The 17,134-nt window shown below is 37.6% G+C and overlaps 1 protein-coding gene across 13 annotated transcripts in view; it reads right to left on the bottom strand.

Moving 5' to 3' along the window:
• The window catches only part of FHOD3 (formin homology 2 domain containing 3), a 369,110-nt gene that overhangs the window by 323,430 nt on the left and 28,546 nt on the right, over window positions 1–17,134 (bottom strand). For all 13 annotated transcript variants that reach the window (XM_085220515.1, XM_085220513.1, XM_010708572.3 and 10 more), the window contains exons 2-3: window positions 15,839–15,945; window positions 1,802–1,866 (exon numbers count right to left, since the gene is read on the bottom strand). In XM_085220515.1, coding sequence (XP_085076641.1) covers window positions 1,802–1,866; window positions 15,839–15,945 — 172 coding nt within the window. The remainder of the gene's footprint in view (window positions 1–1,801; window positions 1,867–15,838; window positions 15,946–17,134) is intronic.

The following is a 17,134-nucleotide window of genomic DNA, read 5'->3' as shown; positions in this document are numbered from 1 at the left end:
GATTTAACAGGCAACTCACGTGAAAGTACGTGCAAAAGGAAGCAAAGTACCTACTGTCAGTGAAACAACCCTCCTACTCCATGAGAACTCTGATGGACAGGCACAGTTCATCACGAGGTTAGTATTAAGAACAGCAGAAGGTTTCTGACTGCTTCAAACTATCTCACACCAAAAAAATAAGACACATCTGGTATGTAGAAATGCAAAAGAAGAAGAGAGAAAAACTACAAGTTACAGGTTGAATCAAAAAATTTAGCCTAGAAATGAAAACTTCAACAGATGATGGAAATTAGAACCAGATCTTGCACTTGACTTGGCTTTTTAGCCTGTAATGAACCAAGCCAAAAAACCCATATACAAACACACTTCAGTTCCAGAAGGCTGAATGTGGACTCAAGTTTTGCAGCCTGGCTCCTATGCATTCAGCTCTAAAAGCATCACTGCTGCCAGAGTACAACAGCACCTGACAAAGAAATATGCTTTCATACAGGAACAATACATACACAGTAATAAGCCTAATTGACACAGTGAGTTCACATGCAAACAGATTAAAACAAAGCAACCACACATGGAATCTCAAAACCTTGTACTGACTCCTGCACTCCAGGAAGGAATGAAACATGAAAAGTGTTTTTTAAAACCTCAATTCAGGACACTGCATTGGTCTGTTTTGCCAAAGATATTCCTAGATCCAACAAGAACAAGTTTCCCTAAAACGCTTGTAATTTCATTCATATTTATAAAATCATCCCAGACTCTGCACCATCTCCCTTTCTCCTCTAATACTTAACATGCAGGCTTGCTCAAATCAACCATGGTTAAGGAGAATCTGTTCCTGCGTGATGCAGCCTGAAGTTTGCTCTCAATGGGAGGTATTTGAGGAATTCTGTAGGTTGCTTTTGCTCAATTCAAATTCCCATAAAGGCCATTTCATAACACTTCCTGGGGGCAGGCAAAGAAGTTCTGTAGTATTTAAAGCCTGAATCTTCTGACAAGAACAATACTGTAGAAATAAATTAAAGTCAAAGTTTTGTGTTAAGAAAAGTGACTATATTCCAATGCTTAGCTGAGAATTAATGAAGCAAGGCTAAACGAGGTAAACAATTAGAGCATTCAATCTGCTACATAAGTGCTGAAAAAATAGCACACAGATAAGAAATCAGCTGCTCATAGCATCTCTCATAACATTACCTGAATGTGAACATTAACTTTAGACTAACACTCAGTGTTAGTCTAGAGAACACGGGAGAACATTAGTCCTATCACAGCACAACTGCCTCCGTTCCTGCAATCTTAAAGCTCTTATGACACATACTACTGCTTCAAACTTTTCCTTGTTTGAACCCTTTAAGCAGGGTTCTTCCAAGACACCAACACTGTGATAATGGCATCAAGTGGCCAAGATGCATAATAGCCGAAGTAATAAACAGTTAATGCTATTAAAATGCTGTAGCTAGTTGTCTGTCAACAACACTTCATATTTCCTTCACAGTTTCAGAATATAATCCTCTTTAGGGACATACAAAGACAGTAGAACAACAGATAATCCAAGATTCTTCAGAGTACCCACAACCATCACACTTGACTGTCAAATGCTATGTATCTCTGATCTCTTTAAAGTTCTTAAAGGGTAACCTATGTAACAATTTCAGCAAGCAGCAAAGACAAAAAAAATAGATTTAATAGCACACTTCCTTTACCTTAGAACACTGCAAAGCTGATACATATTTCCTACATTTGCTTCTCAAGAGATCATTTCATTTATTCCTTCTCTTTTTTAGTCACGCAGAACTTCACTTACCAATACAGGCATGGACTCTCACTGACAGCTGGGTCCTCAAAATTATACTGTGCTTCTTGCCCCTCCTAGAAAAAGAAGAAAAAAAAAAATGTATGAAAGGGATAAAGAAACTTAAATTTACTTGAGCTTGAGGGGGGGAGGGGGAGAAGGATGAGAGGCAGTGTTGTGGATTTGTCTTTGTTTCTTACATTGTAAGTCTAATTTAATTGGCAATAAATTATTTTTCCATAAGCCTGTTCTGTCCTTACAGTTATTGGTAAATCATAAAAAACACAAAAACAAACAAAACCACCAAAACACCACAACCAAAACGCTCTTTCATCTTGCATTCTCTCCATCCTGTTGAGACAGGGGACTAGGGGGCATCTGGAAACCCAACAAGGTCAACCCCTCACAAAGATTCTCTATAAATCTGTATTCAAGAAATATCCAATGATGACAATTTAATTTACACAGAAATACTTTAAAACTAGACTTAGTCAAATATGAAAAGAAAACTTAATACCAAGGCAGAAGTTGCTCAAGCTTTCATAAACTAGTTAAGGTATTTGAGCAAATTTTTCAAGGCCATAATGCATACCCTGGACTGCTGTGAACAACTGCAGATAGCTGGTCAAAGGAGGCAGTTCTACCACAAGTTCAACCTTGTGAGACTCCACCTGTGGTACTGCATTCTGAGGTCCCCAATTTAAGAAGGACATGAATCTGCTGGAGCAGGTCCAGAGGCCACAAAGCTCATCAGATTTGTAGATATCTCATCCCTTGAAGATGGGGCAATGTAATGTAGTGGTTGGCAACTCAGCCAACAGTGGGGGGTAGAAATCAGATGAACTTGAAGGTCCCCTCTATTCCAAATCATGGTATAGTTCTATGACACGATAGACATACTTTTCACGCAGCAAAACAAAACTGAGCTCTCCTTTACTGTCTCAGTTTCATCTTGGTCATAAACAGAATGACTATCTTAATAAGCTGCTACATTCCTCATTTGTTTTTCCTTATGAGGTACTATTAGTTGTATTATTTCAATCTGGAAAAGAGCACCATTATTTATTTCTAGGTACTAGTCAGCTGGCATCAAGTCATAGGCAGCATCTTGCCTCTTCACCCAAACCTCACGCGATGGAATATGGGAGGGCAAGGAAGCCCAGAAGTATTTTCCACTTGTACAGCAGTACATTATCCCTCTTTTCTGTGAAACTAAGGACATAATTTATTGTGGGAAAACATGCCAGAAGTGAAACTATTATTAGAACAAACTCAGATGCAGCTTTGAATTATATTAACCCTGGACTAAACATATACAGAAGTCAGAGGCAAATTAAGAAACAGCACAGTCTTCCTCAGCTATATGCTTTCAGACTGCTGAGAGATTTCAGGGTTCAACCTTTTGCAAAGACGTCCATCAGAATTTCCCTGTCTGTAACTTAATCGGAACAAAATCATCACTTTCCAGATAATAATGCAGTTTCTCCCCCCACACACCCTTCTGTATTTCTCATTACTTTTAAAAAGAAAACAGAATGGTTTATATTATCTGCCAGAAAACTTTGTAGGGGAAGGCATGGCAGTGAAGTAGTTAGTGATAACTTTTAAAAAAAACATCAATAACTTTTTTTCCCCTCTCCTAGTTCACTTGGATTCTCCGCTCTCTTTGAGAGAAAGGGCACTTGGGACTCTTAAAACACACCAACACAATCTGTAAACTGTCATCCTACCCTACATCCCCTGTCCAGCATCAGATTTACTCCAGAAAACTTCTTCTCTTCAACCACCCTTTCTTGACGAATCTGCCTCACTGCCATATCTCATCTTCAAAGGCATACAACAAAGGTAAAAAATGAGTTTGAGGTGCTATGACTCTTCATGTACATTCCTCATTCATGTTACTTCTGAAGCTTCTGGAAATGGGAAATAGTTTTGACAAGGTCTTTGGGTCAGATGTACTTTCATGAAAACATCTTCAGCTACCAAGCTGCAGTTGTATCTACCCAGTTAGTTACAAGACAAGGAATGAGCAAACTAATACAGCATGCAAATCAGTACAACTGCTAACAGCTTCACGTGCTCTCAAGGATTCCAAGCTGTTGGAAATCTAAAATACCAACCTCGAAGGCAACATCTCACATGAAGGCCCCAAGACAGCTGTGCAATTAAATTTCTTATACACGCAGCTTCAAATATATAAGTAAGCCCAGTGACCTTAACAGAAATTAAAAGCTATTTATAAGCTTCAGGACGTTTCTTCGAGCAAGGAAAAGACCAATTTCAAATGCAGTGACTGTGTAGAATCTTCATTTCCTGGTCCATAATTCATTTTACTAAAAATTTAATGCAAAAAGAGGGCTGTGGAGGGGTGGATAGGAGAGAATCAGCTTAGTACATAGAAATAAAGCAAATAAAATCTAATTTCAGACAAGCACCATTGAAATCCAAACTGAAATTCCATTCTCCAGAAACACTGGTGAAATCATGGCAAAGTTGAGAAACTCAATCAGAAAGAAGTTGATGGAAAAAAAGAAAACTCAGGTTACAAGAAGGGTGTTGAGACTGTAAAATACAAAGGAGATTCCAGCAGTCAAGCTGTGCCAGAAACAAAACAGCATGAGGGAAACAAGGAAGAGTCCTTTAGTTTGGGATGAATCTTACAGTCTAGTCATTAAGTCTACCATAAATTTCTATTAAGGGACTAGAAAATTTGAAGCAATACAAGTCACACTTAAAAAATTTCCTCTCACAGCAATTGAGTAAACCCTCTTGTGACTGTACCACAACTCTACCCACTGATCTCAAACCAAAGCAAAGCTCATTTGCAATGTTATTACTTTTACTGCCTACTGTTCTTCATGTTAATGTGCAGATTGTCCTATCAAAATCAAATGCTCACTACCCTTTTTCCAGGAAGTTTCACCAAACAACAGTAAGTAACACAGGAAGAAAGAGAACTGAACAAGTCTATGGCTGCAATAACTTACCCATATGAATTAGTATCAGCTTTCTAAAAATTAAGTTACAACAAGGTAGCAGTACATATGAGTTTTCAACTGGATTCATTATTGCTATTAGACAGGTTAATTACAGAAGTAGTTTTCTGTTTTTTTGTTTTGTTTTGTTATTTTTTTGGTTTTTTTTTTGTTGTTGTTCTTTTTCGTTTTACTTCAGAATTGGCAGTTCCTCCAAATCTAAAATTGGCATCTCTCAAGGCAAACTCTGGAAGATTCAATTCAAACTGAAAACAGTAGCAAAGGGATTCCAAGTCCAGAGGTCCACAGTACTGACCTAATCTTTCCCATTGCTCTATTAATTATGAGGGGAATAACAGCTTATCCCTCCTCACATCCATGGTTCCCCATCCTGCTTCAGAGTGCTGCTGCAAAGAGCAGTTGGCTTATGTCTGCAGACTGTGCGTAACTTCTGAAACATTATACATAAAACTATACATTAGAGACAAGTTCACCCTCTTCAGTTTCAACAAACAAAAGAGAACGGCAAAAAAACAGAAACTGAATACTGACAAACACTATTGTCATCTTGCTTCTTGATCAATTTCAGTTGTTATTACACAGTAAAGCTTTCTACACTCCAGCATTCAAACCTTCGTGGCCATGATCAGTCTTCCACATTATACAGATTTAGTATCAGTAAATTCCTCACAGCAAGGCCAACTCTGAACCAGAAAGTATCAGATCAGCTAGGCACCCATTTATATTGTCCAAGCCTCTGCTGAAATATCAGATATTATCTTCATCATCCTTCACGACCACAAGCAAAGCGAGCACAACAGGTTACTGGACAGAGCTAACTATTGCTATGGATGTTACACTTCACCCTAAAGAGGGCATTAGGCTGGATAACTAACTAACTAACCCCTATTTAGTAACTGAGTAAATCTTCCAATAATAAACACTGAAAATGCTTTAAGATTTGGCCAGCACATAAAGCCAGCTTAACTTGACAGCCTACCATGTAAGAGTTCTGCATTTACTACCTACATTATGCCTGACATAACGATCTAAATGTTATGAAAACCTAACACAGACAGTGCTTTTACCAGAAAGCTTTCAGAGCACACATGTATAACACATGCTTCATATTTTCTGACAGCTTCTCATTGCACTCAGGTTTCTTAGTGTATCATCAATCTCCTCCGATAATCACATCCATGTTTTTTCAAGAGGAGTAAATTAATGAGAACAGCTCCCAAAAAGGATCCCTAAGCTCAGTGAGCCACTGACTCCTCGGAGAGGAGCTTGAACAACAGCACAGTATCAGAAGCAAAGGTGTGGCAACAGACTTTCTCTAATGTATGTTATCTATGCAACCACCTTTCACATTTTTATTTCAGCACCTATGCATGTCCATCTTCACTTGCACACACCTTTCAGACACTGAAGAACGCTTCTGCAATGGAGTATTGCTTCACAGTCAGTTGCTTCATAGTTTAAGTTATTCAACATCAGTGGAAAACAAACTATTCCTTGTTAAGTGCACAAGAGATGGATTTTTTTGCATGAGTTCAAACACTCACATTTATCAGGTTTTCCATAAAAAAAGATAGGTAAGCCAGCTCATATACAATAATCAAAGTGTTTCTTAATCTAGCGTTAGTCAGGAAGCATAAACTCGAGGTTCTGATTTCAAAGCTGCTAAGTATAGTTTGACTGCAGTTTCAATAAGATAGGCTTCTCTATTTTATTGTAGATTTAAGAGATGCAAAAAAAAAAAAAAAAAAAAGAATTCTGAAGCATTAAAAAATGTTGCATAAAAGTTAAGTCTTCTAGAGAGAGCAAACATGCACGGAGAGAGAAATTAATCTCTTGAAAGTTATCACAAGTTATATCTAAATAAATAACCTTTCTGAGGCTCTTCACAAATCGCCTTTCAACAATCCAAGTGCCATGTTCTAGTTCACGTTATTCTTGTTAAATAACAAAAGAGGTTAAGAGGCAAAAGCAAGTTTGTTGAAGGCTGAAATTCAACTCCAAATACTCTACAAATGGATGACAACATTAACAGCTCTCTCTGGCACAGCATGCATTTGGAGGCAAACACACAAATTTCATCTTCAAATGACTTCAAAGGATTTTCTGTCCCTATCTCACTTTTTCCACCTCACAATCTTGAGTGAAGTCATAATGCATCTGCAGGCTGTTATTGCAAGTCATCTAGTCATTTCACACAGTTTTTACTTAGAGCATTTCTAAACAATAACACATTGACTAAAGCAACAATCATTAGACAAGAGCAGACAAAAAATAAGTAGAAAGATAATGCATGTTCATATTTTGCTTAAAAAAAATCTAATTTGACTAATTCAGGTATAAATCATCTCAATCACACGGCATATACTCAAAAAAATTTGGCAGGCAAAATGTTGCAGATAATAGTGTACGCAACAGTATGCAATGGAACAAAGTATGTCGATGCTTGTGCTCACTTTTTCCTTTCCCCCACAAATTGCTGCAATATTGTTCTGTATTGTTCTGTATTTTCCAACATAATTTAACAGTGAACTGCTTCATTACCTATTAAAAACCTATACACCAATCAAGAAAGATCTTGTAATGCCAGCAAAAAGAAAATCACCCAGTCTTACACAAGCTCACCTACTGCATAACTGTACCAGTAAGGACTACACACTGACCGCCAATACAAGGTATCATGTTTTACACCCACCTGCTCTTCACAAGCTCAATACACAATAGTCACAACGCAGATAGATCTTCTCCCCCTCTCCCCTCCCTTCCCTTTTAAAATGGAAATGAATCAGGATGGAAGGGGAAGGTGAAAGAAAACTAGAAACTCAAAAGAGTCAAGTAAAACCTTAAAGAGATTCAACAAGTACATTTCATGATCTACTGTAATAATGCATGTTAATGCTTACTAATATATTCTGAGCAAATATTAATGAAGTTCTGGGTGGAGTTTTCTGCTTACCTCACCAGAAAGCAATGATCTTTTTCCTACAAAAAATGAATCACCTTCATATAGTACAAAAATGCAGGAAACTTAAATGGTGGAAAATCTGTTGCATTTTTTTCTTTTTAGAAATTTCTGTGCAGACATTTCAGAAACTGGAAATCCTTACTCCTTCTACTCCTTTCTGAATCATCAAGATGGTTATTTCTGTTTTAAATGGCTTATTTTCCATGCATCAAAACAGACATTTTAAGGGCCTTTGGAGGTTAAGGACTGCCTATTGCCTTCACAGTTTAAATGATCATTTTTCAAGAGCTGTCCTTATCCATGCACAAAGCTGTGCGTGTCCCTTCCATTCCCAAAAGCTAATCAAAACTTTGACCCTCATACACTTGTTTCAGCAGCAAGTTTACCTAGTCACACTGTGAAACAGCGATAGCATTTACAAGTTAAAATCTTTATTTTTGCAAGAAGAAAAACAATTTTGAATAAGTTAACAGTAAAGAAATTTGCATTAGAACCACTACTGTAGTGATAATACTGTTTGTGGATAAAAAATAAAAAAAGGCTTATTTCCTGACTTCTTGTCAACTTCGTATCACGTTCTTCAACAAAAATAACACAACTTGACCAACACTGTTCAAGCCTTCAGTTATGAACTTCCTATTGTTGCTAGTAGCCCTTGTTGGCTATGCATCTTTCCCAAGCATCTTTAGACTAAGTAACATCTGGTCATTGGCTTTGATATAACCTGCACTGTAATGCTGATGTTACATTTGGATTTTGATTTAAATCCTTTTCTCAGAGCAACACATGTCTTGAAACAATCAGGATTTCTGATTGATGAGAAATCAGAAAAACCAGCCATGAATGTTGGGACAAAGTAGCAAGGAGCAAAGTAAAACGAAAATCTCCTGCAGTTGGATCAGCGGCACTTCAGGCAAAGAGCTCCTCTGGTGCTCCCGACAACAATAGGGTCTAGCTTAACCAGACAGTTACATTTTGTCCTCAGAATGCACTCAGTTTAATCAGAATCAGTTATAACCATTTTAGAACTGCCCTACTTTGCAGAAGGATATGAATACATGTTATAAGCGCACGTACTTGTAAAGTCTACCTGGAATGATAGATTCACTTCTTTTGCTTTACTGTCTGCTTTTTAGAAGTTTTCTACTCTCATACTTGGCAAGAGTTACTTCATAATATAACACACAGGATCTTAAACAGCATTTTGCCCTCAGGCCAAATCTTATTTCTCCATATTAATCTAATTTAGAAAATAGGCTGTATTTATTGCTGGGCCACTAATGGTTTCATTAGCAGGAACAATTACTGAGCAGTAAACATGAAAAAGCAAATTAATATTTTGTGTGCTGTTATGGTCTTAATCCTGGAATAAGTCGTTACTTGCACAACCTCATTACAGGAGACTGGGCTAGTCCCACACTTGTAGTGGTTTAAGCTGTTAGCTCACCACTGCAAAAAAATTCAAGACTATCAGTATTTTTTTTTTTTTAATCAGAAATAGATTATTTCCTTAGTTTAATCAGTAGTAAAAGAAATAAGAAAATAAAAACCACACACCAATTGCACAGTCAGATGAACTCTCATGGTATAAATGAGAGCATGAACTTGCTTACACAAACCTACTTTTTATTTACCATATTGTAAGAGCAAGGACATGAACGGTTGCATAGAATAGGAGACATAGCAAGTTCACAGCTTTTACTAATTAGTCAGCACAAGCTTGTTTGGCTGTCAGTACATTCTGAGCAAAGATGCCAGTCAGTTGCAGCAGCAGAAAGTGGGTGCACAAGATTTTCCTGAAGGCTGTTGTTCCAAGTTGGGATCCTCAGAATCCTCAGATTTATCCTTGTTATCACAGCAGGCATCAACCTCTGAGTTGCTCTACAGCCCTTCCTGGCAGCCCTACTAGCAGGTGATCTGTTTACTGAGAAAGGAAAGGATTCCCTCCACATGCAGTTAAGAGAAACATTTCCAAGCCTCCAGAGCTGCTCACTTCATAACTTCCTCATGAGTGAGGATGGCAGAACGCAAATGCAGCTATTAGAGGACTTTGACAGTAAAGCAAACTGTTTTCAAACAGAACAGCTGGCACCAGTTGTTTTCACAAGCTGCTTTTATTTAAGTTTCCACATTAAAATATTGGGCTCTTCAGCTACGTGCGTATGTAAATCTAAATACCAAATTAAACTTTTAGAAAGCGTTGACCTAGGAACAGTTGTAAGAAACACACATTTCTTGCCATACAGTATACAACAGTCTGGGAGAGAGCTAAGCACAATAGTATTTTAGCAATACTTTCACAGTGTGAACAATTTTTGAACAAAAGTGCTATGAAAAAACACGTTTGTGTATTTTGTGTACTGAAGTACTACAAAGTCACATATTTACCAGTGGTGATAACAGAAAAAGAGCAGATCTTTAACTGTCTCCAAAAAGCACTGCAATACAGATTAATTCCCTCTACAGAACAGCAGCGAGTAAACTTTGGGGTAAAGCAGGAGACATAGCTGATTCAATACTGACAATCACAAGTTCTAAACTCATGAGTCAAGCTCTCTCAAGACAAACAAAAAACCCAACCTATCAGACAAAACCAGACTGCAGAGCACTTTTATTGCTTGCAGTGATTGCCTGTTATGAAAAAAAATTAAGAAACACCTACAGTTTCATCTGCATATTAATTTCAACATTCCATCTCATTTATTTAAATTGATAAACAAGCAATCTTAGGACTACAGTAAGACTTTAAAAAGTTACTCAAAGTTTTGAAAACATCTGTAGGAACAGCTATTGCTCTGTAACTTTAGCAAGGAGAAGAGCAAAAAAGCCCTAACTTATACATCCAGAAAAACAGTTTAATTAGAAACCTGAAAACTTTATGGCAATTTCTTATGCAACAGTGAAGTTTCAGCTTTACTGACTGAGTGAACAGTCAGTTTTTAGCTCACACATTACAGACTGGAATCCTGTTGCCCTATAGTAAGTCCTATATTTTCCATAGCTTACTGTAACCTCTCAGCTGAATAGATCTGGTCTCTAATCAAGGAGCATAATGAACAGCAGAGGGGTCACTCTTGGGGAAATTCCTTGAGCACACCAGGCTATTCAAAGTCTATGAGAGCTGGGATCAAAGACTGTCATTTGAGTCACTTTGTTGGTCAGCACCATGCAGTACTGAGTCCCTACAGATTTCTGAAACTCTGCATTCCTTGCAGCTGCATGTTACATGATATACGAAGAACACCTTAAGCAAAATACTTGCACACTCCACCTGCTCTAGATACTCATCAGCTTAATTAAACTTTTAGCCCTCTCAGTAAAGAGCAGATTTTCTTGATAGTATTTTAAACTGAAAATATTTCTTTTATGCAAGCATTTATTACAATCATCCATTAGTGTTTTCAGCTTCCGCATTTTGTCAGAGGAAAGTCTAAGCATCAAAAAATGTATCAAAACTCAGATGATCAAATGCATTTTTCTAAACGTAAATAAACCATTACAATGAGCTATTTCATTCCCTGCAGTTTGCAACAACACCATGACAGACTTCCACAGGCACCTCCCTTATTTTTCTTACTTGAACTGAGAAACTCCACAGAAGACAACAAAACAGGAGTCCTCCATCAGTACGCTAGTAAAAATACACTGTCCAAAATAATACAAAGTGAGTAGACAGTCTGCTAGTTTGCTCTGCGGCTTCAAGAAACAAGTCACATCATTTTTGTTAGACAAAAGTTATGTCAATCTTCAAGTGCATCCCCAATTTCTTCCTGTTAAAAAGTGACAGAAGATTTCATTTTCACAGCTATGTTAACTGCAAAGTCTAAGCAGGTAAGAAAATACATTACATTGAGGTTCAACTAGTCGAATCAGTTTGAGCCAAGGAGTCTAAAAGAGATATAAAAATAAAAAATAAAAAACACAACAGTAAAATCATTTGCCAGAAGTACTTCAAAACAATCTTCCTGCTAAATAGAGCTCTTAAAAACATCTTCCCTGAGGAAAACCCTATTGCTTGCACATGCTATCTGAAAGAGCATTTGTATTCTGTGATTTAGGACTGTGTTACTTTGTGTGCTACCATTAGAGTCTGTTAAGACATGCCCATAAAAATTTGGACAACTATACATTAATTTAAATACATACACTTCTTGGGAGTACTTGCTCATTCTAAAAGAACATAAGTAAGCTGAGTAAAAAATCATTATCTATTTCAGGCACCTTAAAGAAACAGAGCTGATTCTGCCTACCTCCACATTACCTTCTTACACAACTAGGGAGCCACAAAATAACTTGTGTTAGGAATAAAAAAAAAAAAAAAAAAATACAAATACATGTCAAAAGCAAGACTTGAAAAGCAAGGAGGTTACCAGTTCCTCTGATTGACTTTGTCTCCCAGCTTGGCCACACTGCTGTGTGGTCATCCTCATCATCCCAAGCAAAAGTTGTATAGAAATGGTTTTATATAGTCCCATAGCTAAGTATCTAAAGTTGTGAGCTTAACTAAAGAGTCCTGTTCCAGCCTGCATTTTTCTCCAAGTTAGTCCTACAGACTAAAAGTAGCTCGCTATTGAGTCGGGTTTTCTTCTTCCCTATATACAAGTTTTGATTCTCCTAGAGTGAAGAGGAACTACCCAAAAGAATATTTTTTATTACATGCACAGAATGGCTTGAGTTGAAAGTGACCTTAAAGAGCACCCAGTTTCAATGCCCTGCCTGGGCAGGCTTGCCACTTCCACCAGATTAGGCTGCCCAGAGCCCCATCCAAGCTGGCCTTAAACACTTCCAGGGAATGGGGCTTTCTCCTAGCTTCTCTAGGCAGCTTGTGCCAGTCTTTATCTGCCTCTTTATTAAGTAAGTAAAACATCTTCCTTTAACTTGTGTATGGATGCTTGATATTCTTATTCCTGTTACTTACAGCTACACATAATAAAACTGTTTAACTGCCACCATCCTTTTCTTTCATCCTGAAGAAAAATAATTCCAGTTTTTCAATATCTTGATCCAACTTTTCTAAGAGAAAACAGATAACTCTTCCCATAAAAAAAAGTCAGTGCTTTAAAGTTAATGAAGCATTCAGCGTAAGACTCCTTTCAGCAGTATTTTTTTTTTTTTAATACTTTGGGATAAGTTGCTGAAAACTAATAACAGAATATTCTGGTTATTTTTAATAGGAGTTTAGGATCTAATAGCAAAAAAAAAAAAAAAAAAAAAAAACCACAACAACAGTGAAAAAAACCATGAACATCCAGCCACTAAATCCTTCATCCAGAGTTCAGCAAGCTTCAGTGACCCTTATGAGCACAACAGCTCTGCAATGGTAAAGGTGTAGATCCTGAGGTGGCCTAATCTCAGAAAATTAAAAGCTTTGAAGATTAAGAGCAGGACCTTGAAATGACCCAGAGAGAAAGAAAGAGACTAAGTGGTTTCTGCAGCCAGTCTCTCACTGAAAGCAGGCCGCTAAGCCCCAAATGCCCTCAGCCGACTGCAGCTCAGCATTCCAGCTCAGTGCCTTGGTCTCTGCAGGAGCAAAAGATCAGAGCCGCAAGTCCCTAGAACAGACTTCAGCTTGCCAGAAACTTAGTACAGAGGGAGACATTCCTGATTACGTTTTCTACTTCATACCTAGAATATTTCCTTTTTTCAGGATAATATTACAAGGGTCACATTTACTCCAAAAATAACCAAGTTACCCAGTCCTACAAGGAAGCTACCTCACAGACTTCTAAAATCCTGGTTGTTGATCTTGCTCATCTTCCTCCTACTCCCTCTGTAAACATGGACTAAAGCAGGATGCAGAAATCCAGCTGAAGCCTAACTAGTACTAAAGATAGCAAACGCATTGCATTTCAGGCAATTTCAGGTAAGACGGGCTGAATTCCTGTCTTACCTTAGGGCTCTCCTTATCTTTTTCACAGCACCATCATCACTGCTTCCAGTTCCCTAAAACATCAGCTCTTTTCCTGCAATGCTACTGACAAGTCAAATACCCCTTTTACTTTGTTGTCTGCCTGACCTGCTTGCCTTTTTGGCCAATTGTCCCTAAATACAAGGTTTTGTACTTTACTGTGCTGCATCCAACCAAAACGATAAGTTCCTGGAGCTCCAGCCTGAAAGTTATGGGGTAGCTCTATGCAGGGTGGAGGGAGATGGAACCAGAACACCCTCAGCCTCACAACAATTAAATGGAAACTCAACCCCCACATCATTCAGCAGGTTAAGCACACGCTAGGATTATACAAGGCTTGCATCTATCTACAGTCACCTCAGAAGAACTGATGGGAGCACCCCCTCATGCATTCACTCCTTTCTTTCTACAACAAGACATGCGTCTTTCTGTTCATTTGCTGTTTTCTGCTGCTTTACTCCACAGACCACACACCTCAATGCACCTTCTCTCCATTCTTACCACTACAACCTTTCCCAACTACCAGCACCCACGCTATTTACCTTAAAGACAAGGAAAGCAGGTCTGATAGAGGACTGTAGAACAGACCTCAGGATCAGAGGGGTCACAATAGTAAAAGCTGCATCTAGCACTCTGTTCTGATGTTGCACTAAAGGCATGAAGCTGTGCAGCTGAGGCAGGAGAACACAGTACTTCCCATCTACCCACATTTGCTAGACAGATAACTTTAGAGAACAGGCAAAAAATGAGGGCTATGGGACAACAGATACAGACTGTTCTCTCCATTTCACGTAACTCATGCAATAGGAATTTGTATCTCAAGCTTTTATGATGTACCATAATATGCTGTCTCCTATCTCTCTATTCATCTTGGCAGAGGAATGAAGGAACTCCCAGCAGACTTCAAATTGGAAGTCAAGGGGATACTCAGTTGCTTGACTGACAACTAGTTAGACAATTAGGAGGAAGCCTGCACACACTTGTAAAATACACAATATAATCTCTTTTTTTTCAGCTCAGATCAACACAATAAACACAACTCCAAGAAACGCAGCTTTACATGTTTGGTTTGGGGGTTGGTTTGTTTTTTTCACATCCTTCTCTATTCTGCCCCTAGGACTGCGACTACAGAGAGAATTAGAGTTCTGTTTCACTAACAATTTATATCATGGACTTAAAATGCCCAAAGGAAACAAATTAAAACTGAGGGTGGAAGGTAAGTTGCATGCAATTTTGAGTGAGAAGTCCAGCAAGAAAAGCACCAACTGATCACTGGCTAGCTCAATTTTTCAGTTTAAATTTTTAAAGAAGTAATCATCAGAGATGTGATAGCTGTCACAGAAAGTAGATAAACCTATAAAAGCAAAAGGATGACATCTCTTAAAGCTAACAAGCCCTGATCAACTAAGAAAGCAGTTAATTTCTTCTGGCACAGCTAGATTACTAACATACATGAAGTCTATGCAAAAGGCAACCATGCAATTAACAACTAGGTAGTCCAATATAGCAACAAACAAAGCAAAAATAGCTTTAGATCACCTGTTGATTATACATCCTTAACAAGACAATCACCTAAAAGGCCTAGAAAAGATATTTCTAAATTGCAAGTTTTACACATGCATATGTACACATAACACAGACACAAAAAGATGCTAATCCTTTCTTCATTTTTGATTCTCAGCACAGATTTTGGAAAGCCATGCAATAGCAACAGGTGCATGCAAGCAATAATTCAAGAAAGTCAGTACAAGTTTCTTCTTCGAGAGCATGCAAGTATTCAAATTGCAAGGCAAAAATAAATTGAGTTTATAACTTCAAGAACACCACTGACAGAATCTTCAACATCGGTCATCATGAAATCGGTAAGATCAGAATTATAACAGAATACATTCACCAAGTTTCAAAGCACAATTAATTTATTAGACTTGTCAAGGCAGTCACCCTGACATTTCTTCTTCATACAACTTCTCTAAAAAGGAAGATGGCATACAAGTGAATGTAGATGGGGATAAAATTCTTAACCACAGAAAGAGGAGGGCATACATGTTCATGTTCCAGGAAAGGAACAGAAAAGAAAATTCTGCATTGACCTAAATGCACAAAGTTAACCACAAAAACTCCTGAAATATTAATGCTTCTGAAAAGCATGCTTATTTATCTAAATTCAGTAAACATTTACTTACCCAGCATCTTCCTGGAAGCCCTCCAATTCATCTCTTTGTTCTGCAAGAGTGGATTCTAAGTCCAGATAGGTACCATTGTGAGACAATTGCAGAGTGCAGTCATCAAGCTGTAAAACAAATTTCAGATCAGATTTTAGCATTAGTTTTGTGTTTGTTTGTTTGTTTTTTTAATTCACCTCTACTTTAGGTAACGCCGCCCCCCCCTTTTTTTTTTTTTTTTTTTTTTTTTAAATCTCCACAGACAAGATCTCCTTAAAACAAACACATACAGGGAGTAGAAAATGGGTGGTGTTAGATAATTTATACAATCCCAAGTCCACATTCACTAGATCATGCTTGATCACAACAATATCAAGGGTCCAAAGAAGTTCAACGACTCAAGGAAAGGTAATAATAATCCTTTATCACATTCATGGTTTTTTTGTAGTTGTTCTTGCTGTTGCCCTTTTGGTACTAGAAAAGTAAATTAGGGAGAATCCATCTATGATGAACCATCTGTATTAACTTCCCATCAAAATTTTAGGCTTCCAGTAATTCCCAGGAAGTCACACTTTTCTGTATTGACTTCAGATAAATTAATTATCCAATTTATTATCACTGATTTATATATGCAAGAAAAGAATACTGTTAATCTTCCAAGGGCTATTCTAAGTTAGCTGCCTTGGAAATATCACAGAAGGGCTATTTTTCAATATATAACTGACAGAACACAACTTCTGAGTTAGCTCACACCACTGTGCTTTGCACTGCTTACATTACATCTTGAAATAAAAGTTCATCTTCTGTAGAAACGGAAAGAGTAGAGGGAGGAACTGAAGTTGTATTTAAACCTGTTCCACTTTTTCCCCCTTTTTTTTTTTTTTTTAGCCCCCTGGTGAAAGAGTAAGCACCTCAAATAATGCGAACATGAGTTTTCGCTTTAACTCCTGGGGATTAAAGAAAGAAAAGAATCTCCAAGCCCAGCTCCCAGACATTAAGAATAACAACAGTATTACTATTCTGTATCTTTCTGGGTACAAAGGATATTATTAACCTATGCTAATTTAAAATACAGTCTTTAGAGAAGAAAGACTAAATACTGCTCTGGGAAACTTTCTCCCAGCAGCCCAGGATATAAAATGAAATGCTAATTTATTCAAAGTAATGCCAAAAGGCAAACTACTAATTAGATAAATGTTCTGCTGTCACTATGGAGATTAGGAGATTTGCCCACAATTTCCAATTATACTGCATAATTAGGAAAAAGGAACAGTGCTTTACTAATGTACTATGACTTTAGTGTATAAAAAGCATGAT

This window comes from Meleagris gallopavo, chromosome 3, assembly GCF_905368555.1.
Source record: "Meleagris gallopavo chromosome 3, MGAL_WU_HG_1.1, whole genome shotgun sequence".
Taxonomy (NCBI): Eukaryota; Metazoa; Chordata; class Aves; order Galliformes; family Phasianidae; genus Meleagris; species Meleagris gallopavo.
Note: the sequence above shows the minus strand (reverse complement) of the source record. Positions and strands in the feature narration are given on the sequence as shown.